The 22,753-nt window shown below is 51.0% G+C and overlaps 2 protein-coding genes across 3 annotated transcripts; one reads left to right on the top strand and one right to left on the bottom strand.

Annotated features, from left to right (window-relative positions):
• Nucleotides 1–2,587, top strand: DUSP9 (dual specificity phosphatase 9). The gene is made up of 3 exons (XM_021708361.1): nt 1–165; nt 1,362–1,817; nt 2,128–2,587. Exons 2-3 carry the CDS (start codon nt 1,535–1,537, stop codon nt 2,451–2,453), a joined length of 609 nt encoding a protein of 202 aa, XP_021564036.1. The 5' UTR covers nt 1–165; nt 1,362–1,534; the 3' UTR covers nt 2,454–2,587.
• Nucleotides 2,588–19,175: 16,588 nt separating this feature from the next.
• PNCK (pregnancy up-regulated nonubiquitous CaM kinase) lies at nt 19,176–22,676 on the bottom strand. Of its 2 annotated transcripts, XM_021708366.1 has the most exons (11): nt 22,607–22,676; nt 21,702–21,833; nt 21,366–21,459; nt 21,142–21,280; nt 20,880–21,003; nt 20,638–20,713; nt 20,433–20,545; nt 20,277–20,355; nt 20,119–20,206; nt 19,848–19,992; nt 19,176–19,516 (listed from the first exon to the last, which is right to left on the bottom strand). In XM_021708366.1, exons 1-10 carry the CDS (start codon nt 22,629–22,631, stop codon nt 19,855–19,857), a joined length of 1,008 nt encoding a protein of 335 aa, XP_021564041.1. In that variant the 5' UTR covers nt 22,632–22,676; the 3' UTR covers nt 19,176–19,516; nt 19,848–19,854. The 2 variants fall into 2 exon arrangements, with proteins under 2 accessions (XP_021564041.1, XP_021564040.1); XM_021708365.1 differs by having other exon boundaries at nt 21,142–21,440; nt 22,607–22,663.
• Between the last annotated feature and the right edge of the window lie 77 nt (nt 22,677–22,753).

Below are 22,753 nucleotides of genomic sequence, written 5' to 3'. Positions count from 1 at the left end.
TGCAGCCGCCCCCGCCCGCCCCGGTGCTCCTGTACGACCAGGGCGGGGGCCGGCGCCGGCGCGGCGACGCCGAGGCCGAGGCCGAGGAGTGGGAGGCCGAGTCGGTGCTGGGCACCCTCCTCCAGAAGCTGCGGGAGGAAGGCTACCTGGCCTACTACCTCCAGGGTAGGTGCCGCGGGCGGGAGGAGCGGGCCTGGGGGTGGGGGGATCCTGCTTAACCTGACCTTGGGCGAGCCCCACCTCACTTTGTCTGAAGTGGAGGTGAGGCTCCCTCCCCGATAACCTTGAGGGAGGGGAGTCTGGGTATGACCTTGGGCGAGTCCTTCACCCTTCGAAACCCGGGATCCTGAGTCTGTAAAATGGGGAGAATTGGGCTGATCCGACCGAGTTCACAGGATGTGCAAGAACAAAGTGCCAAGTACAGGCTCTCCGGAGTCCCCAGGGATCGTGTCCCCACCTCCCCCAGGGGCTCAGGGAGCAGGGGCCGGGCGGGGGTGGGCAAGGGAACACAGGCTGATATGGGCATGTTGGCTCCTTGCAGAACCAAATACCACCCTCCAGGGCTAGAACAGGGACACAGTTCCCATGAACCCATAAAGCCGGCTGATCCCACCACCCCATCAGTCTCGCCAAAAAGGGCCATAATGCCGGGCTCGGTGGCACAGCCTGTAATCCCGCGCCTTGGGAGGCTGAGGTGAGTGGATTGCCTGCGCCGGCGGGTTCGAGACCCGCCTGGGCAACTTGGCGAGACCTCATCTCTACAATAAATCAAAATGAGCTGGGCATGGTAGTGTACGCCTGTAGTTCCAGCTACTTCGAAGGCTGAGGCAGAAGGATTGCCGGAGCCCAGCGGGTCGAGGCTGCGGTGGCCGGGAGCGGCCACTGCACTCCAGTCTGGGTGACAGAGTGAGACTCCAACTAAAAAAAAGGGGGGGCCGTATTGGGAATATATGCGTGTATAGTGTCCAGTTTCCAGGCCCCCACCCAAGCTCCCCACCTCTTGGTCACATTGGATCAGGAGACACCTAGGCAGAGAATTGACATCTGAACTTCTCCTCTTCTTTAACTGATGGCCACTGTCCTCTCTGAGACTGGCAGTACATCTAGACACCTGCCTCAGCAGGGAATGAGATCCTCTCGGGTGGCTCTGCGTGGGCCTGACTCTTTGACCCCCAGCAGCTGCAGTGGGCCCCCGCTCTCGAGAGGAATAGTCAGCAGTTCGAAGGTGGCCGCCAGGGCAGTTCAAGCTACTGGTTTTTGTGTTCCCTTTGGGGATACCTGCAACCTCCTCCTTACACCCAGCCAAGGTCACTTGGCTGCCCAGGAGGCCGGGTCAGCAGGTCCCACCCCCTCCCCCACAGGTGGCTTCAGCAGGTTCCAAGCCGAGTGCCCTCACCTGTGTGAGAGCAGCCTCGATGGCCGTGCGGGCTCCAGCGTGGCCCCAGTGCCCAGCCCAGTGCCCGTGGTGGGGCTGGGTGGCCTGTGCCTGGGCTCCGACTGCTCCGACGCGGAATCCGAGGCTGACCGCGACTCCATGAGCTGTGGCCTGGATTCGGAGGGTGCCACGCCCCCGCCCGTGGGGCTGCTGCCATCCTTCCCTGTCCAGATCCTGCCCAATCTGTACCTGGGCAGCGCCCGGGATTCGGCCAACTTGGAGAGCCTGGCCAAGCTGGGCATCCGCTACATCCTCAACGTCACCCCCAACCTCCCTAACCTCTTCGAGAAGAATGGCGACTTTCACTACAAGCAGATCCCCATCTCCGACCACTGGAGCCAGAACCTGTCCCAGTTCTTTCCGGAGGCCATTGCGTTTATTGGTGAGTCCACCGGGCCTCCCCTTCCAGCCTCTCCACCCGCCAGGCCGGCTCCTGGGCGCTCCCATTTCTTGCCTCTCAGGAGAATCCCTCCCAGGCATAGCGGCCATTCCAGAGCCCAGAGCCAGGATGGCCCTTCTGGGGGGCGGGCAGAGCCCAGATCAACTCCCACAGGCTGCCAGTGAAACCTCCAGGAGTCCTCAGGCTGGACAGGGCACAGAGGGCAGGGCGAGGGCCTCGAGGGCCTTGGTGGAAGGCCTCGGCCTCACTCACGCTGGCCCTCGGGGTCTCTCTGGCCCTGCCTGCCCCCCAGATGAGGCCTTGTCCCAGAACTGCGGGGTGCTCGTCCACTGCCTGGCGGGGGTCAGCCGCTCTGTCACGGTCACCGTGGCCTACCTCATGCAGAAGCTCCACCTCTCGCTCAATGACGCCTACGATCTGGTGAAGAGGAAGAAGTCTAACATCTCCCCCAACTTCAACTTCATGGGGCAGCTGCTGGACTTTGAGCGCAGCCTGCGGCTGGAGGAGCAGCGCTCGCAGGGGCGGAGCAGCGGGGGGCAGTCATCCGCCCCCTCCGACCCGCCCTCTTTCTTCACCACCCCCACCAGCGACGGGGCCTTCGAGCTGGACCCCACATAAGGCCCAGGCCTCGGGCTGGCCCCCGCCCCCCCAGGGTGTTCCCGACCACCCATGTGCAGGGGAGGGCAGGGCGGTGGGGGCTCAGCCGCAAGCAGGGGGCTGGGGAGGGAGAGCGCAATACCTCACGCGGGCTGTGGGAGAGGCAGGACCAGCCAGGCCTGCCCCCCACCGGAGACCTCCGCGGGAACCCCATTCAACGTGCCTATGGGCCGGCCGGGGCCGCCGGCCTGACCTGCGTGGTTCGGGTGGGCCCGCTCCAGAACCTGCCTCTTCTGCGACTGTTACTTTTTCCTTCGGGGGGTTGGGGGTGGGGGTTCCTTCTCCCAGGACCAGTCCAGGTGGCCGCCTGCTCCCTGGGCCCGGGCCCCGGGTGATCCGCCAGCTCGGCGGGGCCCTGGGCCTCCCTGCAGTTCCTCCTTCAGGAAGGGCGTGTGCCATCCCATTTGCCACAGGGGCTGGTTCCCAGTCCCTTCTCTGTCCCCAGATGGCCGCCTGGGGGGAGGAGTTTGCCACCATCACCAGTGGCGGCGTCGCCCTGCTTCTCCGCCAGGGCTTTGGGCCTCTCAGAGGTGCGATGGCTGCCTGGCGTCCATGGCCTGGGAGCCACTGGGCAGGTTCCCGGCCACACATCTGGCACCCTGACTGTTTTTTTTTCCTCCTTCCCAGATGTCCTGACGGGATCACTGGGGCCCTTTGTGACTGGGGGTGGTCAAACTGCCGCGCTGCCGCAGGAGATGGGGTCTCAGAGTGAGAGCGGGGGAGGGGGAGGGGAAGAAGAAGGCCTGGATTTTGCTGCTGCGGGGCCCACAGGGTCGCTGTTGATTCGGGGGGCGGGGAAGGGCCAAGCTGCAGACACACACAGGCATTCATGGCAGTCCACACCCGAGGCCGGCGGGAGGGGGGATGTGTGTGCGTGCGTGCACGCTGGCACTCACGCATGCTAGCTCCGGCGCACCTAGCCAGGGCTGGTAGTGCTTGCGGCGGGGCCATCTCACCCTTGAACCTGGAGGGGGGTCTGTGCTTGTTTGTTTTTGTAATCCACATCACAGTTGCTTTCTTTCATTGTTCCTCCTGAATAAACGGTTTATTTAAGATACTGAGCTGAGAGGGAAGCTGCTTCCTGAGCGCCTGGAGGGTTTGGGGAACGGACAGGGAGGCTACCCGCCCCCTCCGCACGGTCTCTCGCCTGCCCACGGGGCAAGGGGGTGTGCTGGGCTGGTCAGGGACTCAAGTGCCACCCCGCTCCCCACCCCATGTTCTCATTTCCTGTCTAGTGCCTGTTGGCCCAAGCCCTGAGTCGCCCATTCATTCACTGCCCATGTGAGCTCCCGCTCCGTGCCACACGCTGTGCTGGGGACCAGGACACAGCAGTGAGGTCTGACTGCTCTCAGATCTGGAGGGGGAAAACGGATACACAATAGACACAGTGAACAAAATAGTTACGAGGTGTGTGTCCAGGACAGAGCAGGGGTCCAGGACTCAGTATTGACCTTGGAACTTGGCAACCGATCCCTGAGACACCAAGCCCTGCTGAAAGCGCTCCTGAGTGCAGCCCTGGCTGGGGGTTATCGTGAGGATGATGGGAGCCACAGAAGGACCCAAGCTGGGGAGGGACCTGGGCGGACTGGCATGTTGGAGTGTTCCCTGACTAACAGTATGGGATTTGGCCCCCTTAAAGGTACAGATGGGACCTGCATCTCTTGTCAGCTTGGGATGCTGCCAGTGTCTTCGCCACACCATAGCTGGAGGGGTCTCTAAGCTGGCAGAAGGGAAGGGCACTGGAGAGTGGCGTGGCAAATGCAGTCTGAGAAGGCAGTGGAGGCCTCGTGAGCATCGCGGCCCAGGACTCCTAAAATGTAGGGTGAAAATCAAAAAACACAGAGGGAAAAGCAGCGCAGCTTTAAGATGTGGGGCTACTTGACTCGGGGGAGTGAGCCAGGCATGGGGGCCCGGGCATCTCCTACACCCAGGAGCTTCCATGAGGGATGCAGCCCTGCTCATGCCTTCATCTCACTCCAGTGAGGTTTATTCGGTATTGCTGGCCTCCAGAACTATAAGAGAATAAATCCGTGTTGTTTTAAGCCCCTAAATTTGTGGCAATCTGTTACAGCCGCTACAGTAAATTAATACAATAGATAATCCAGAAAACAAATACTCCAGGCCGAATGGTGGCCCCTACCAGCCTGGGAAACACAGCAAGACCCCATCTCTACACAAAGTTTAAAAATTATCCAGATGCCATGTAGTCCCATCTACTTGGGAGCCTGAGGCTGCAAGATTTCTTAAGCCCAGGAGTTGGAGGCTGCAGCAAGCTATGATCACCACTGCACTCCAGCCTGGGCAACATAGTGAGATCATGTCTCAAAAAAAAAAAATCCCAAAGAAAGCGGTGAGGATGTGTGCTTATCTTGACCTTGGATCTGGATGGAAATGGAATAAAAAGAAAATACAACCCCTCTCTCCCCCCAAGATTTATAGGCACAAGCTGACATCTTCTTTTAGAGTGGTCTAGCATAAAGTAGTAGATGCTTCAGAATTTCCCCCTTGGAAGGATGTAGAGACAGTAATCTAGTTGAGGGGAAAGCTTCCGGACTTGCCTGGAAGCTGCATTTGATTTTACTTAGATTGTGAGAGCCCAGTAAAAATAGTAATGTTTAAAACACCAGTAAAACAGTATTTGTAAGTTCCAAACAAAGTGGTCCAGAAGTAGTATTGTTCCAGAGTGCCCAGCAGAAGCAAGCACAAATCCACTGTGGAGGGGTGTCCTTGAAACACAAGCCTCAAAGCATCCCTATAGAAAATTCTAAAATATATAACAAAAAAACCCCACAAAATGTACAAGGAAAAAGTCACCAAGAGTAAGAGAAACATATAAGCATATAAATATAAGCATCAATCCTGAGGCGACAGCACGTTTTGAAATTATATGACACAGAATATAAAATAAGTATGATTAATATGCTGAAAGAAATAAAAAGAAGTATTGGAAGTCTAAAATAATAAAAGAATATAAAATGACCAGGTACTCTTGAAAGAAAACAAAATAGACCTACCAGAAATTAAATATATAACAATTGAAATTGGAAATGCAAAGCATGGGTTAAACAGCACATTAAACATAGTTGAAGAAAGAAATAGTGAACTGGAAGATGAATTTAAGGAAATTATCCAAAATGCAACATGACAGACAATAAGATAGACTGAGGTCACACATATATTTAGTTGGATTTCTAGAAAAAAAAGAGAGAATGGGAAATATACAATATTTTAATAGACAGTGACAGAAATTTTCAAAACTGATACACATTGTAGAAGAGACTACTAGGTGTTCCCCAGTATCCATTCTCCCCTTCTCCCTTTTGGAAATAAAATGCCCAAAGGTTCATAAAATATCTAGCTTCCCAGCTAGAAACTCTTCCCCATCCTCCATTGCAGCTAACTGTGGCCATGTTCTTGCATAATGTCTACTTTTTCCATTAGCGCTCTTAGCATTTTAATCATAGCTCTTTTAAATCTTTGGTCTGATAATTTCAACATCCTTGACATATCTGAGTCTGATTCAGGTGCTGACTCTGTCTTTTCAAACTGTGCTATTTTTCCCCTTTAGTATGCCCTGTGATATTTTATGTTGAAAGCTGAACACGATGTGCTGGGTTAAAGGAACTGCTGTAAATAGGCTTTTTGTAATGTGGCGGTAAGGTGTGGGGGAGGGAACATGTTCTCTAGTCCTGTGGTTAGGTCTCAGTCTTTTGGTGAGCCTGTATCTCTGGACTGGTTGGTTAGGCTCTAATAAAACCCTAATAGGTTAGACTCGAGTGAGATCGTTTCTCTTGAGGGCTGGCCTTGTTAAGAAGAACAGAATGCTCTGGACATATTTCAAAATGTCTACTTTCCCCTCCCCCTGCCAGAAACATGAGAAGATTTTTCTTGCCGTGAGACCCTGGCGGAGCTCTGGGTGGCAAAACTCACACAAGCTTGGGAACCCTCCTGAGACCACCCCCGCCCTGGAGTTTTGACTCCAACTTGTCCATTCAGCGATGACAGTTCCCACATTCCTACCTTGGCACCAGTTCCCTCTCATGGGTGTCTGCGCTGGTGGGTTGTGATGCTCTGTGTGTCCCTGTCTGTTTCTCCAGTTCCAGGGACAGCAATTTGCCTGGTGACCTCAAGTCTTTGATAAATCTAAGAGGAAGAGTTAATTTTCCAGTTTGTTCAGCCTTTTTTTTTTGGAGTCAGGGTCTTACTCTGTCACCCAGGTTGGAGAGCAGTGGCACAATTACAGCCCACTACAGCCTTGACCTCCTGGCTCAGGCAATCCTCCTGTCTCAGTTTCCCCAGGAGCTGGGACTACAGGCACATGTCACCACACCCAAGTAATTTTTGTAGAATTGAGATCTCACTCTGTCTAGGCTGGTCTCAAACTCCTGGGCTCAAGCGATCCTCTTCCCTTGGCCTCCCAAAGTGCTGGGATTCAAGGCGTGAGCCACTGCACCCAGCCTTGTTCAGCTTTTAGTTGTTAGGACAGATGACTTCCAAACTCCTTACATGCTGGACCAACAACAAAAACTCCCCGGGTCTGTTTTTATTGGCTGTTTTTCCTTCTCATTATGGGTCACATTTTTATATCGCTTCTACCTCAGTCAGAAGCCTGAGTGGCAGAGTTCACCTCGTTTCCTTTCTCTCAGGGACCACCATTCTTCACTGACTGCTGTCCACCATCTGAAAACAACTGATTCATATATTTTGCCAAGTTTTCTAGTTGTTAATTCCGGATCCTGTTATTCTATTCCCTCCTGGTTATATCAATATTGAATGACTTTAAGCTTTGTTAAGGTAAATACACATGCTATATTTTCGAGGGTGACTAGAAGTAGAATGTACAATTTCTCAGCTAGTAGAGGAGAAAATCAAATAATGAAGGAAAATCTCGACTAAACAGTTGAGAAGGAAGGAAAGTCAAGAAAGGGAAATAAAGACACAGGAACACTGGAGTAAGTAGAAAGCATAATATAGTATGCCAAAATAGATATGAAATCCATTAAGCAAAACAATAGGTGAAATTCTCCAGTTAAAGCAAGAGTTTTAAGCATCCAACCACAAGCTGTTTCTAAGAGATTCATCTAAAGGACAGAATGAAAATGGCTGAAAGGGCAGGATGGCCTGCTGTGGCCAAATGAAGATAACAGTAAACGGCCTCCCCAGAAAGCAACACTAAAGCTACACAGAATTGACAAAACACACCTCTTGATCTGGAAATTGACCAAAGGTATCTAATAATACAAGAAGCTGAACTTTGGGTGAGAAAAGTAGGAGTCGGTGACATTCTGGCCTGAGACACGCCCTTCACTCCCAGGCGCTTGGCTTGGAGGTTCGGCCAAGAGCAGCCCATGAAGACCAGCAGCGCCCCTGCACAAGTTTGAAGGGAGCTCATTCCATGTGGATGGGTGGGCAATCCCCGCACCCGCTGGCACCGTCCATGGAAGTGACTTCTCAGGGCAGGCTAGGAGGGAAGGGCTGACTGTTCTACTAGACTGAGGTTGTGAATGTGGCTGTGGCAAGCATATTCCTGGCTGAGCAGAGAACGGAGGGGTCCCAAGCTACTTGGGCTCTCCTGGACCGCCCTGAGGCTATGCACATGTATGCAGGAGACTCAAAGGAGCCCGGTGGAAAGTAAAAGCTGGAGGTCCTGAAAATAGCCTGAACAATGAAAGAGCTCCCCTACCCATACACAGACCCATCGGCAGAGGGCACAAGTCTTCCTGGATTGAAATATTCAAGCACAGCTTCTGTCCAATCACTGGCTGACCACTAAGCTAGGCAACTCCTAGGAAACCAGGCTTAAAATTTAAACTAGAATATATATTTTTTAAACTGGAAAAAAAATCTGAGCAGTGACGTGAATGCACAATGCAGGGGGACAGATTTCACAGATTTAGCTTAGAAAAGTTACTCAACAAGGAAACTAATAGCACGCACACACACACACACACACACACACACACACACAGCAGCAGCAGCAGCAACAACTTTCAGGAAAGAGGGAGCCATCAACCATCAGGATCCAGAGTTGCTGGAAAATATTATCTAAAATATCCAGTTTTCAGGCCTGGCGTGGTGGCTCATGCCTATAATCCCAGCACTTTGGAAGGCCAAGGCAGGAAGAATGTTTGAGCCCAGAAGTTCAAGACCAGCCTGGACAATATAGCAAGACCTCATCTCTTAAAAAAATGAATAATAAATGAACTATGAGTAGTGACATACACCTGTAGTCCTAGCTACTCGGGAGGCTGAGGCGGGAGAATCATCTGAGCCCAGGACGTCGAGGCTGCAGTGAGCCACGAGCATGCCACTGAATTTCAGACTGGGTGACAGAGTGAGAACCTGTCTCAACAATAAATATAAATAAAAATATATATAAAACACCCAATTTTCAACAAAAAAAATTACAAGACATGCAATGAACCAGGAAAGTGTGACCCACACTCAGAAAAGCAATCAGTCAATAGAAACTATCTATGAGTGTTCACAGATATTGATATTAGCAGATGAAGACTTCACAGCAGCTACTAGAAATATGTTTAAAAAGTTAAAGGGATATGACAGCAATTAACAAATAGAGATTCTCAATAAGGATATAGAAATTATTTTTTAAAAAATAACCAAATGGAAATCGTGAAGTTGAAAAGTACAATAAACTGAAATGAAAGTTTCTTTACAGGTGTTCAAGTACAGGTTCAAAATGTCTGAAGAAAGTATTTCAGAACCTTAAAATAGGTCAATATAAATCATTCAATCTAATAACAAGAGAACAACTATTGAAGAGAAATGAACAGAGCCTCAGAGACATGTAGGATAGTATCAAACACACCAAAATATGTGAAGAAGAAGGGAGAAAGAAAGGGGCTGAGTAAATATTTGAAGAAAAAATGGCTACATTCTTCCAAATTTTGGTGAAAAACATTAATAAGATTCACGAATTTCACTTAATCCCACATAAGATACACACAAAGAAAGACACTCATAGATACTTCATAATCAAACTATTGAAAGCCACAGACAATTTTGAAAGTGGCACAAGGAAAAATGACCCAAGTAGAAGGGAACCACAACATAATTAACATCCGACTTCTCATCAGATACAATGGAGGTCAGAAGGCAGTGGGTGGCATATTGAAAGCATTGAAAGAAAAAAAAATACTGCCAACCAAAAGTTCTATACCTAAAATACCATCAACAAGAGATCTAAAAGGTATATATATATCTATATCTAGCAAAACTATGCTTTAAAAATTGAAGATTTAAACAAAAGACATTCCCAGATAAGCAAAGACTGAGAGAATTCATTACTGGCATGCCTTCTCACGGGAAGACTTAAGGAAGTCCTTCATGCTGAGAGGAGATGACACCAGTCAGTAACTTAGATTCAAAGCCAAAAATGAAGAGCAGCAAAAGTGATGAGAAAAATCCAAGATTCAACTAACCATATATTGTTTATAAAAGACAATTCTTAGACTCAAAGACACAAATACATTGAAAGTAAAAAGACAAAAAAATATAGCATGCCAGCAGTAACCATAAGAGAGCTGGAATGGTTATCCTAATATCAGATAAAATAGACTTTCAGACAGAAACTATTATTAGAGAAAAAAGGACATTTCATAATAATTAACAGATCAATTCAGCAGGAAGATAAAACAATTATAAGCATATGTGCATCTGACAACACAGCTCCAAAATAAATGAAGCAAAAACTGACGAAATTGAGAGAAGAAAGAGAAAACTGAACTGCAGTAGTTGAAGATCTCAATGCCTCATTTTCAATAATTGATGGAACTAGACAGAAAATCAGCAAGGATAAAAAAATTTAGCCGGGCTCGGTGGCTCAGCCTGTAATCCCGTGCCTTTGGGAGCCTGAGGTGAGTGGATTGCCTGGACCCGCGGGTTCAAGACCTGCCTGGGCAGTGAGACCTCATCTCTACAATAAATCAAAAAATCAGCCGGGTGTGGTAGCGCATGCCTGTAATTCTGGCTATTCGGAAGGCTAAGGCGGAAGGATCGCCAGAGCCCAGCAGGTCGAGGCTGCGGTGTCCGGGAGCGGCCACTGCACTCCAGTTTGGGTGACCGAGTGAGACTCCAACTCAAAAAAAAAAAAATTTGAACAACACTATCGACAAATCTGACCCAATAGATACTGATAGAACGTGCAACTCAAGTGCCAAATACACATTCTTTTCAAATGCACATGGAACATTCTCCAGAACAGACCACAGCCTGGGTCATAAGACAAGTCTCAATACATTCAAAGGGGTCTAAAACACAAATACAAAATATGTTTTCTGACCACAACATAATTAAATTAGAAATCAAAAAATAAAGAAATCTAGAAATCCAAAAATGCGAAAATTAACACACTTCTACATAACTCTCAAGTCAAAGAAGAAATAAGGAAAATTAGCAACTACTTTGAACAGAATAAAAATGAGAACACACATATCAAAATTCATGGAATGCAGCTACAGCAGTACTTAGAAAGAAATTTATAGGCTGGGCGTGGTGGCTCACATCTGTAATCCCAGCACTTTGGGAGGCCGAGATAGAAGGATTACTTGAGGACAGTAGTTTGAGACCAGCCTGGGCAATATAGCAACACCCTATTTCTACAAAAATATGATAATAATTTAATTTAATTAGAAAGAAGGAAAATGATAGCTTTAAATGCCTACATCAGCAAAAAAGGTCTCAAATCAATAGTCTAAGAGCTACGTTAGCAAACTAGAAAAAAAAAGAGCAAACTAAATCCAAAGCAAGCAGGAAGAAGGAAATAAAGATTAGCACAGAAATGAATGAAATAAAAAAACAGGACAATAGAGAACATCAATGAAAACAAAAGTTGGTTCTCTGAAAAAAGTCGACAAAATTAGCCAGGCATGGTGGCTCATGCCTGTAATCTCAGCGCTTTGGGAGGCTGAGGCAGGAGGATTGCTCAAACCCTGGAGTTTGAGATCACCTTGACAACATAGCGAGACCTCATCTGTACAAAAAATAAAAATAAAAAAATTAGCCAGGCGTGGTGGCATGTGCCTATAGTCCCAGCTACTTGAGAAGCTGAGGATGGAGGATTGTTTGAGCCCAGGAATTGAAGGTTGCAGTCAACCGTGATCATGCCACCGCATGCCAGTCTGGGTGACAGAGTGAGATTCCGACTTAAAAAAAAAAAAAATCAAGTAACCACTGACCTATGAAAATTAAAAGTATTATAAGAGACTGCTTTGAGGAACTTTATGCCAACAAACGGAACAACTCTCAGACGAAATGGGCAAATTCCTAGAAAGACACATGACCAAAACCAACTTTAAAATAAATTAAAAATCTGAATAGATTTATAACAAGCAAATAATTGAATTAGTAATTGAAAATCTTCCCTCAAAGAAAATCCAAACCCTGATGGCCTCAGTGGTGAATTCTATCAAATAACAAATAACTAAAGAAGAAATAACATGAATCCTTCACAAACTCTTTCAGAAAATAGAGTGGGAACATTTTCTGCTCATTCTATGAGCACAGTATTACCCACAGACCAAAGACAGCACAAGAAAACTACTTACCAATATCTCTTATGAACATAGACACAAAATCCTTCACACAATATTTAGAAACTGAATGCAGCAGCATATAAGAAGGATTATACACCATGATCAAATAGGATTTATATCAAGAACCCAAGCTTGATTTCTTATCTGAAAATCAGTGTAATAACCACCATATCAACAGAATAAAGGACAAAACCACACAATCATCTCAATAGGTATGGGAAAAGATTTCATAGAATCTAACAACCATTTATGATTTCAAAACAAGCAGACAGACAAACAAACACCTTTCAACAAAGTAGGAATCGAATGGAAGTTACTCAAGATGATATGGGGCATCTATTTAAAAATCTACAGCTAACTTGATGAAAGATTCAATGTTTTTCCTCTAAGATTCGGAACACAGAAAGAATGCTTTTACCATTTGTGATCAGCATAGTATTGGAGGTTCTTACTAGTGCAATTCCGGTGGGAGAGGGACAAAAAAAGAAAACAAGGGGACAAACAGGAAGGGAAATAGGAAGTTATAAGCATCCAGATTGGAATGGAAGAAGTAAAGTTTTTATCTGCAGATGACATGTCCTATATGTAGAAAATCTCAAAGAATCCACACAAAATAAAACCTATCGGAACTAATAAAAAGTTTAGCAAGATCATAGAATACAAGATCAGTATGCCCAAAAAATCAATCGTTATTTCTATACACTTATAACGAGCAATCCAAAAATGAAATTATGGAAGCAATGATGCCGGGCCCGGTGACTCACACCTGTAATCCCAGTATTCTGGGAGGCAAAGGCAAGAAGGTTGCCAGCCTGAGCAACATGACGAGACCTCGTCTCTACAATAAGTCAAAAAAAATTAGCTGGGTGTGGTATCACAGACCTGTGGTTCCAGCTACTTGGAAGGCTGAGGCGAAAGCTTCACCTGGGCCCAGCAGGTTGAGGCTGTGGTGGCTGTGAGCGTGCCACTGCACTGCAGTCTGGGTGACAGAGTGAGACTTGGACTCAAAAAAAAAATTGTGTTTACAAGAGCATCTGAAAGAATAAAGTTTACAAATAAATTTAACAGAGCAAGTGCAAGATGTGTACACTGAAAACAATAAAGAAAAACTGGAAAGAAACGAAAGAAGACCTAAGTAAAAGGAATGATCTGCCGTGTTCATGGATTGGAAACCCTAACATTGTTTTAAAACAGCAGTACTCCCTGCATCAATCTGCTCAGGCGGCCATAACAACATACCATAGACTGGGTGCTTAAGCTACAGAAATGTATCTTTTCACAGATCTGGAAGCTAGAAGTCCAAGATCAAGGCTCCAGCCAATTTAGTTTCTGCTAAGGGTTCTCTTCGCGGCTTGTAGACAGCTGCTTTCTCGCCATGTCCTCACGTGGCCTCTCCTTATTGTGTGCATATGGAGACACAGAACACGAGAGCTCTCCAATGTCTCTTCTTATAAGGACACTCATCCTATTGGATCAAAGACCCCTAATGACCTCATTTAACTTTAATTACTTCATTGGCACCCCATCTCCAAACGCAGTCATATGTGGGCTCAGAGATTCAACGTATAAATTTGGGGGGGACACAAACATTCAGTCTATTACACTCTCCATATTTATCAGTAGAATCAATGCAATGTCTACCAAAATGCCAGCAGCCTTTTTTTTTTTTTTACAGAAATTGACAAGCTGATCTTAAAATTCATTTGGAAATGCAAGAAACCCAGAATAGCCTAAACAATCTTGAAAAAGAACAGTTAGAGGACTCTCACATCCCGATTTCAAACCTTACCACAATGCTACAATAATGGGGATAGCGTGGTACTGGCATAAGAATAGATATATAGATCAATGGAACGGAATTGAAAGTCCAGACAAACAATAAAACAATCCTTAGATTTATGTTCAACTGATTTTTGACAATGATGCCAAGATAAGCCCATGGGGAAAAAACAGACTTTTGAACAAATGGTGCTAAGACAACTGGACAACCACATGCAAAAGAATGAAGTTGGACCCTAACCTCACACCATATACAAAAACTAACTCAAAATGGATCAAAGACCTAAATGTAAAAGCTGAACCACTTAAAAAATAATATAGGTGTGAATGCTTGGTTTCTGGCGAGGGTTCCCTGTACGGTTTGTAGACAGCTGCCTTGATTAAGCAATGGTTTCTTAGACATTGCACCAAAAACACACAAGCAACCAAAGAGAAAAATAGATAAATTGGACTTCATCACAACTTTAAAACATTATATATCAGAAGACACCAACAAAGAGTGAAAAGACAACCCACAGAATAGGAGAAAATATGTACAAATTATATATCTGATAAGGATCTAATAGCCAGAATACATAAAGAAAGAACCCTTGGAGCTCAACAATAAAAAGGCAAATTATCCAATTAAAAAAATGAACAAAAGTTTTTTTAAAACATTTTTTCAAAGAAGATATACAGATGATTAAGTACATGAAAAGATGGTCAACATCGTTGGTCATTAGATAAATGCAAATCAAAACCACAATGAGATGTCACTTTCACACACACTAGGATGGCTATCTTAAAAATCACAGACAATAGCAAGTGTTGATAAGGATGTAGAGAAACTGGAACCCCCATGCATTGCTAGTGGGAATGCAAAATGGTGCAGTCTTATTGGAAAATAGGTTGACATTTCCTTTAAAATTCAATATGGAGTTACCACATGCTCCAGCAATTCCATTCCTAGGTATATATCCAAGGCAATTGAAAATATATGTCCATATCAAAACTTGCACACAATTGTTCATAACAGCATTATTCACGATAGCTAAAAGATGGGAACAACCCAAGTATCCATCAATGGCAAACAAAATGTGGTCTATCCATACAATGAAATATTATTCGGCTATAAAAAGAAGTACTGATTCAAGCAACAATGTGGAAGAACCCTGAAAACGTTACGCTAAGGGTAAACCACACACGAGTCCACACATGGTATGATTCCATTTATATGAAATATTGGATTAAGCAAATCCACAGAGATAGAAAGTTTGTGGTTGCTGGGGGCAGGGAAAGGTATAAATGGGGAGTGACTGCAAATGCATGCTGGGTTTCTTTCTGGGGTGATGAAAATGTCCTAGAATTAGATAGTGGTGATGGTTGCAAAACTTTGTAAACATGCTAAAGACCACTGAATTGTACATTTTAAAGGGTGAATTCTATGGCATGTGAATTATAGCTCAATAAAAACAAATTTTAAGTTTGAAAGGAAAAGGATTGAAGAAGATATAGCAAGCAAATATTAACCAAGAAAAGGCTAGAATTGCTATTTTAATATAAGAGAAAAGCATTACTAGTACCAATGCATGTCACTACATTTTCATCAACTATTCAAGTTACCCGAAATATATAGCAATTTGAAACTCATATACACTTAAGAACAAAACTCAAAAATACATAAAGCAATAATTGAAAGAACTACAAGGAGAAACAAGCAAAAAGCAGTTGTGTCTCTACTGAGGGCATCATTCGAGGCAAGACTTGACTCTCTACTGTGAGGAAGCTATCAAAACCTCCATGGGGTATGAGGGAGGATATCTGGAGAAATGGATGTGAGGTTTGTACATTGATCAAAAGGATCCAGGTAGGGCTTTAAAATATTGAAAAACTCTCAAAGCAAAAAAAATCTGATCCTGTCACTTGTTTCGCTTAAAATCCTGCAGCGTTTCTCAAATACTCCATATTTCTTATCTGGCCCACCTGGCATTGAGGAGGAAGATAGGCGTGCTAGGATGAAGCTGGGTGGAGAATTCGGTCGCCACACGCTCCAACAGTGCCTGGCAAGAAGGAATGTGTTGCTTACAGCGCCAACTCGGTCACGGACCAGCCATGGGGCCTGGGTGGCCCCTTCATCTTCTGAGTAGCCCTGCTTCTCTCTCCCTGGCAGCAGCCTTTACTGCCTCACAGCAGTAAAGTTCCAACCCCCGCCCCACCGAGTCCTCTGTGACCGAGCTCTCTCTTTCCGCTCGAGCGACCTTGGTCCACGCTCTCTCCTTCTCTTGCCTCCAACTCTGTCCTGTCCCACTTCTGGGCTGTTGCTCATGCTGGACTCCAGAGGGATCTTTGTAGGGCCCACATCCAAGACCCCATCCCTACCACCGTGGACAGACTTCCCTGGTCCCCACCTAATAGGACCGCCAATTGAAGCACAGAGGATGTTAACAGTCACACAAACCACTTGCAAGGCCCAAATTCAGATCCAGGGCAGGTTCCCCCAGCCCAGTGTTCTTTCTCCTTCAGCACAATGAGAAGGGTAGAAAGAACCCCCACCCTTGTTGCCCTTGTCCCCCACACAATTCTTATGTCTCAAGCAAGGCATCACTCCCATGAAGACAGGCAGGAGAATGCCATGGGAGAGTATGGGTTCAAATCCTCACTCTGTCACAAGCTGTGTGGCCTTGGCTCAGTTACTTAGTCACTCTGTGCCTCAGTTTCCCCATATGTAAAGTGGGGACGGGCTAAGGATAAGAGCTACCTCACAGGTGAAGTTCAAATTAATACATACGAAATGCTTCGAAACAATGCCTGGCACACAGTGGGTGCTCAACAAAGAGTCGCTATTAGCATTCTCATTGGAAGGAACAAGCCTTCCACAAAGACCATTATAAAGCTGGACAAATATCTTCAGAGCAGGGTAAGAAGTCACTTTCTCTCTACTTTCGTGTCCCTCCAGCATCTCCAGCTCACCACGTCCAGGACCGATCTCATCACCCCTCCCGCAAAGCCTCCCTGGCAGATATTCTACTGTCAGACCTGCGAGCTACCTGGGCCCCGCCTTCATTCCCCACCCCCACCCATCACCAAGGCCTGTCCACTCGACTGCTAGGGAGCTCCTAGGGCCACCTCCAGGTCCCCGAGTCCCGCATGGGCCCACAAGCTGAGCTTCCCTTGAACCTCTGCCACCTGCAGGTTTGCTCCAAGATAGAGACCGTGACCCACCCTTTGTGGCCCAGAACAGAGGAAACTGCTTTCTCGCGTGACACCCACACACGTCCTCTGTTCTGGTCTGGCTCCCGATACCCTGAGTTTTGCAACCCGCTCGAGCTCAGCACCTAACCCTCTGGATGGGGCGTTGTCTGGCTGAGACCCCACTCAGGGCTCCCCACTGCTCCTGGCCCAAGGCTGCCACCCTTTCCCACCTCTAGGCTGATCTGGCCGGTAAGGCACCAGCCGCCTGCCTGCTCCCCTGCTGCTCCCTGAGCCTGATACGCCCTTACCGTGGCCCCCACCCCCCACGCTCCCCCCACCCTCGGCCGGGCCAGTCCTTCCTCTCTCCTGGCTGCACCCTCCAGTACCTAGCTGGCCCCAACTGCCCTTCTCAGATGCGCAGGTCTCCGAGGGATTGGGGGGGGTGCTGCCTCTGTCTGACCTGGGGGGCCCCCTCTCGCCCCACTCACAGATCGGAGAAGCTCTGCCCTAAGTGTGTCTTCCCTAGGCAGGATTGTGGGGGGTGGTGAAGGGAAATAATGTGTTTGAGAGGTTGCCCAGGTGCTGAAAGAACTAAAGTGCTGAAGGGGCGGCCACTGGATGTCTAAAGATGGGACTGTGGCGCCCCCTGCTGACGGGAGGCTAAATGGCACCTTGTGTCAAGGCAGCCAGGAGCCGGGGTCCCAGCTCTGCAAAGCGACCTGGCCACATGCCTGGACTGGAAGAGCTGGCTGTCTCTGAGCAAGTGCTGGCTTCTTCTAGAAGCCTGTCCCTGGCGCTCCCACTCGAGGCTCCCAGAGCAGCCAGCATGCTGCTTTCCCTGAAGATCGTCTGCATCATCCCAGGAACCGCGGCTCCTCTTGGAGGGCAGGCACCTGGCCCAGAGAGGAGGTGTAACCCACACTTGAAGGCCAAAACAAGAACAAGGGGTGTCGTGGGAGTCCAGCATAAACAACTGAAGAGATGATGAGCAGAGCCAGCTGCGGGAATGCCAGCGGGCAACAATGCCCCGGGTGGGGGCTTAGGGAGGCAGGACGGGGCTTGGAGGTAAGGAGGCCTGTGGGCAGGTAAGACCCAAAGCCCATAGCAACGGATGGCCTGGCAGTGTCTGCGGGGGTGAAGGAGGAAGGTGCCCACCCCCTCCAGCCTGCTCTTGGTGGAAGCCAGACCCCGGCCCCAGCCCCGAGCACCACTCCAGCCTCTGCTCCTGAGACCCAGGCCAGACTCGGCTTGTGCCTCGCCGCCTCCCTTTGGGTCCCCTAGTTCAGTAAAAGGAGGAGAATTCCCCACCATGCCCCCCAGTCAAGCTCCCACCCTGGGTGCTGGCAGGAAGCAGGGGTCTCAGAGGGGAGGGGGAAGGGATGCCTAGCTAGCCTGGAACTCTGGCTGGGACCGGGAGTGGCCCTAGGGGGTATTCCCCTGCTGGACCCAGGAGAAAGGCCTAAAGGGGCCAGGAGCCAGAATGGACACCGGAGGGGCTAGGGCACATGAATCAGAGGACAGGCCATGGCTCTTCACACCAGAAGCCACAGCCAACCCGTTGTCACTGCTCGCGGGGCCCCAGCTGCCAGCCCAGGTCCACCAGGGCCCAGTCCACAGGCTCCAAAGCTCCAGCACAGCATGGGGCAGAAGTCCCCCCAGGCACCCTCTCCTGGGCGAAGAGCTTCCCCCTCCCTCTGGCCCCTGGGTTCTGTACCACTCCACATGACAAGGTGATGCCTGGCCACGGGAAGGAAGGGAGAGGTGGGAGGACACAGCAGCTGCGGAGGAGACTTGGGCTCTGGTAGCCCTCCATGCACCTGCAAGCCCTTTCTGGCCCTGCGTGGCAGGGGCACAGTAGTCCACCCCATCCGGCCTCCGCCATAGCCCCCGCTGGCAGCCCAGCAGGCCAGTGCCACCTCTCCTTAGTCCTAGGGCCCCAAGGCTGCGCAGTCAGACCTCTAGGGCAGCAGAGCCAACCGGCCAGGCCACCACTTGCTGGTGCCTTGGGCGGCAGGGACAGGAAGTTCTTGGACAGTCCGGATCTCGTCTGCCACGATGCTACCGTGATCCAGGTGGCAGCGGGTGAGGCTGCGTGGCACGGTCCCGTTGATTTCCTTCCCACAGGTGATCCCATCTCGTCCACACGCATCCCGCCCCCAGCTCATCACCGGCCCGTTGCTCTGTCTTTATTTTGGGGGAGAACTGGAGGAGGCTGGAGGGCCAAGCACAAGCAGGACCGCCCACAGGCAGCGAAGCAAGGAACAGCGTGCGGGGAGGACGGCCCCCGAAGCCGGCCTGCCGACGCCTCATCGCGGCCACAGGGGTGGGGGGCCACTGCCCCAGGGCAGGGCAGAGCCTGCGGGCGGACGGGGGTGTCCCACTGCCGCCCCAGCGCCATGCACCACATCACACAACTCAAACTCCAGCAGAGGCCAACCCCGGTGAGGGGCTGAGGGGAGGGCACCGAAAGGCCCCAAGGGAAGGAAATCTGGGGGTGAGTCCACTTGGCCTTGGATCTGCCTAGGGGAAGAAGCAGATGGAAGGGGGGCAGTCAGGAGTCTCCCCACCAGCCCCCGCCTCCGCCATGGTCAAGCCTTGGGTTTCGCAGAGGCTGTCAGGACTGGTGCCAGCTGGGTCTCCCCCACCCAGCCCCTAGCCCACTGCCAGGCGCCCACTGGCCCTTCCTGGCCTTGTGCCTCCCTCGGGACAATGCTCCACCCTCTGTGCTCCCTGCCCTCAGCCCTGTGGCCTGGGAGGGCCACCCTGCCTAGTTCCTGGCCACACAGAGTGCAGGCACCTCTGCGCTCCGCAGGAGCCAGCCCGTGGGAGGTGCAGGGCCCACACCACACACCTGGGCATCACCACTGGGGGGCCTGGCCAGCCCGGAGGCCTGGGTGGCTGTGGCGGGCCCTGCCCTGCTCAGAGGCCTCCTCGGTCTCTGGGCCGTGCCCCAGCTTACGGATGTGGCGCAGGAACGCGGTGGCGTTGAACGCTCGCTGCGGGAAGAGAGGGAGGTCAGGCCCAAGACCACGAGGACCACAGCGGCCCCTCGGCAGCCGCAGACATCACTCTGAAGCTGGGGATGTGACCGGCAGCTGCCCTGGGGCACTCTTCACACTGACCTTCCAGTGAGTCCGGGCAAAGTTCCTCTGGATCTGCTCGCTGACTGAGCCCAGGATGTCCTTGTCGAAGGCCGCGTCCCCAGAGATCCTGGAAAGAGGCTCGAGGTCAGCGGAGGGACACCCTGGCCCCAGGACGGCCTGGCAGGACTCCCACTCACCAAAGATGCTGTAAGGCCTGTTGGCAGGTGAACCGCTTCTGGGGATCTCGTTCCAGAAGGTGCCGGATGAAGTCTTTGGCTGGAGCGAAAAGACCAGGTCAGCCGGCCCTGCCCTAACCCCTGGCCACCCCGAGAACGAGCCAACCTCCAGCTCACCAGATTCCGAGATGTCGTCCCAAAAAGGAGAGTCAAACTCGTAGCTGGCCCTCAGTATCTGGCTGAAGAGTTCAGGGTCGCTCTCGTCGTAGAAGGGAGGGTACCCACACAGCCTGGTGCCCACAGATGAGTCACCTGGCTGCCCCGCCCCCCCAACCCAGCAGGGGCAGGCAGACAGGAGACAGCCTTCCCAGCGGTCACTCACAGAATGTAGGAGATGACACCCAGGGCCCACACATCTACGGCCTTCCCGTAGGGTTTCTGCTCCAAGAGCTCCGGGGCTGCGGGCCAGAGACAGACAGACGCACGCACACGCACACACGCAGCCATGCCGCTCAGCGCCGCCGGCTTGGCCTGCTCAAGCCCAAGGGCGGGGCCCACGCGGCTGCCCACGGTCCCCCAGCCCCGCCCACACCAGCCAACCTCAGGGTGCCCTCCCTCACTCACCCACATATCCCGGGGTCCCGCAGGCAGTGCTGAGCATGTTGCCAGCCTGGATTTTGGAGAGGCCAAAGTCGGAGACCATAATCTTGGAGTCCTCAAAGGGTGTGGCGTAGAGGAGGTTTTCAGGCTGTGACACGTGGGCACCAGGAAAGGGCCCAGTCACTCCTGGCACGGCCCGCAAGTGCCCCAGACCCCAGGTGGAGAGGGAGCTGGGAGGGGCCCCGGCCACACCCTGGGGCAACACGGGTGGGGACTGGCCAGGCACCTTCAGGTCCCGGTGCACAATGCCCAGGCCATGCAGGTAGGAGACAGCGCCGAGGACCTGCCCCACCAGGTGGCTGGCATCCTTCTCTGTGTAGGAGCCACGCTCCATGATGCGGTCAAACAGCTCGCCGCCTGTCACCCTGGGGGCAGTAAGGGGCTCAGCTGACCCGGGCAGCCAGCCCAGGCTCCAGCCCCGCTGCCCCCCATGGCCCACCCGCCGCTCACAGCTCCATGGCCAGGTAGAGGTGGGACGGGCTCTCGTGGACGTCCTCCAGAGCCACGATGTTGGGGTGACTGACCCTGCAGGAGTGAGGAGAGCCTGTGGGCGGGCAGCCACACAGACCCCCAGGAGGCCCCTTCTCTTGTCCCTGGGACCCAGGGCTCCGAAGTCCTTTGAACAGCACAGCTCGCTAGCCACCCGGTGACTACCAAGGACATGTGGGCCCCAGAGGGGAAGAGACCCGCTGCCGGACCTCCCCGCTGGCCGGCCCAGGCCTGGCCTAGGTCTGAGGGCGCGGCCGCCAGGCCAGCGGGCCCCTCGCAAGCCCCGTGGGCGCGCACCTGCGGAGCACTGCGATCTCGTTCTCCACCAGGGCCTCCTTGCCACGCAGGGCCTTCTTGGGGATGCACTTGAGGGCGACGAGGTGTTCGGAGCCCCGCTCCTGAGCCAGCACCACCTCCGAGAAGGCGCCTCTGCCCGGAGACCATGGGGAGACGGGCGGGGAGAGGGGGCGTGTGGGAGGGGGAAGGCCCTGGCCGAGGGAGACGGAGAGGCCCCCCGCCCCACGCCATCCACCCCACCACACGCACTCCCACACACACACGCCTCACGCACTCACACCCCCGCGCCATCTCACACGCACACACGCGCACACACACACACACACACACACACACCATCTCAGGCACTCACATCCACACACACATCAGCTCACACACACACCTCACGCACTCACACCCACACACAGCTCACACACAAACACGAATATCAGCTCACACACACTCCATCTCATACACACCACCTCACACACTCACACACACACACACATCATCTCATGCACTCACCCACAAATCATTTCATACGGCCACACACACTCACACCGTCTCACACACACAATCATCTCCTGAATTCACACCCACGCATACATCATCTCACACACACCACCTCTCACACGCTGACACCATCTCACACACTCAGACACAATCTCACATACGCACACACTCACACTCCATCTCACACACACATCCACAGACACACACCACACACCATTTCACACACCCAGTTCACAGTCACACACCCACACACCATCTCACATGTTCACACACCATGCCACACGCATCCGCACACCCACACACCGCCTCACACACACATTCACACACATATGCTGTCACACAATCGCACACTCACATGCACACACATACACACATCATCTCACCGGCTCACGTATTCACACACACACACTCACGAGCCAAGCTTCTCCCGGATCTCATAGACGCTGCTGATGTCTTCCGTCTGTTTCTTACACAGCATGTCTGAAGGGGCAGGGACAGGTGAGGGGGGCCCCCAGGCCAGGGAGTGCTCCCGCTGTGGCCGCCCCCATGCCTCCCCGCCC

Source organism: Carlito syrichta, unplaced genomic scaffold, assembly GCF_000164805.1.
Source record: "Carlito syrichta isolate Samal-C Ts95f unplaced genomic scaffold, Tarsius_syrichta-2.0.1 Scaffold135894, whole genome shotgun sequence".
Lineage (NCBI taxonomy): Eukaryota > Metazoa > Chordata > Mammalia > Primates > Tarsiidae > Carlito > Carlito syrichta.
This window is presented reverse-complemented; position numbering and strand designations above follow the sequence as displayed.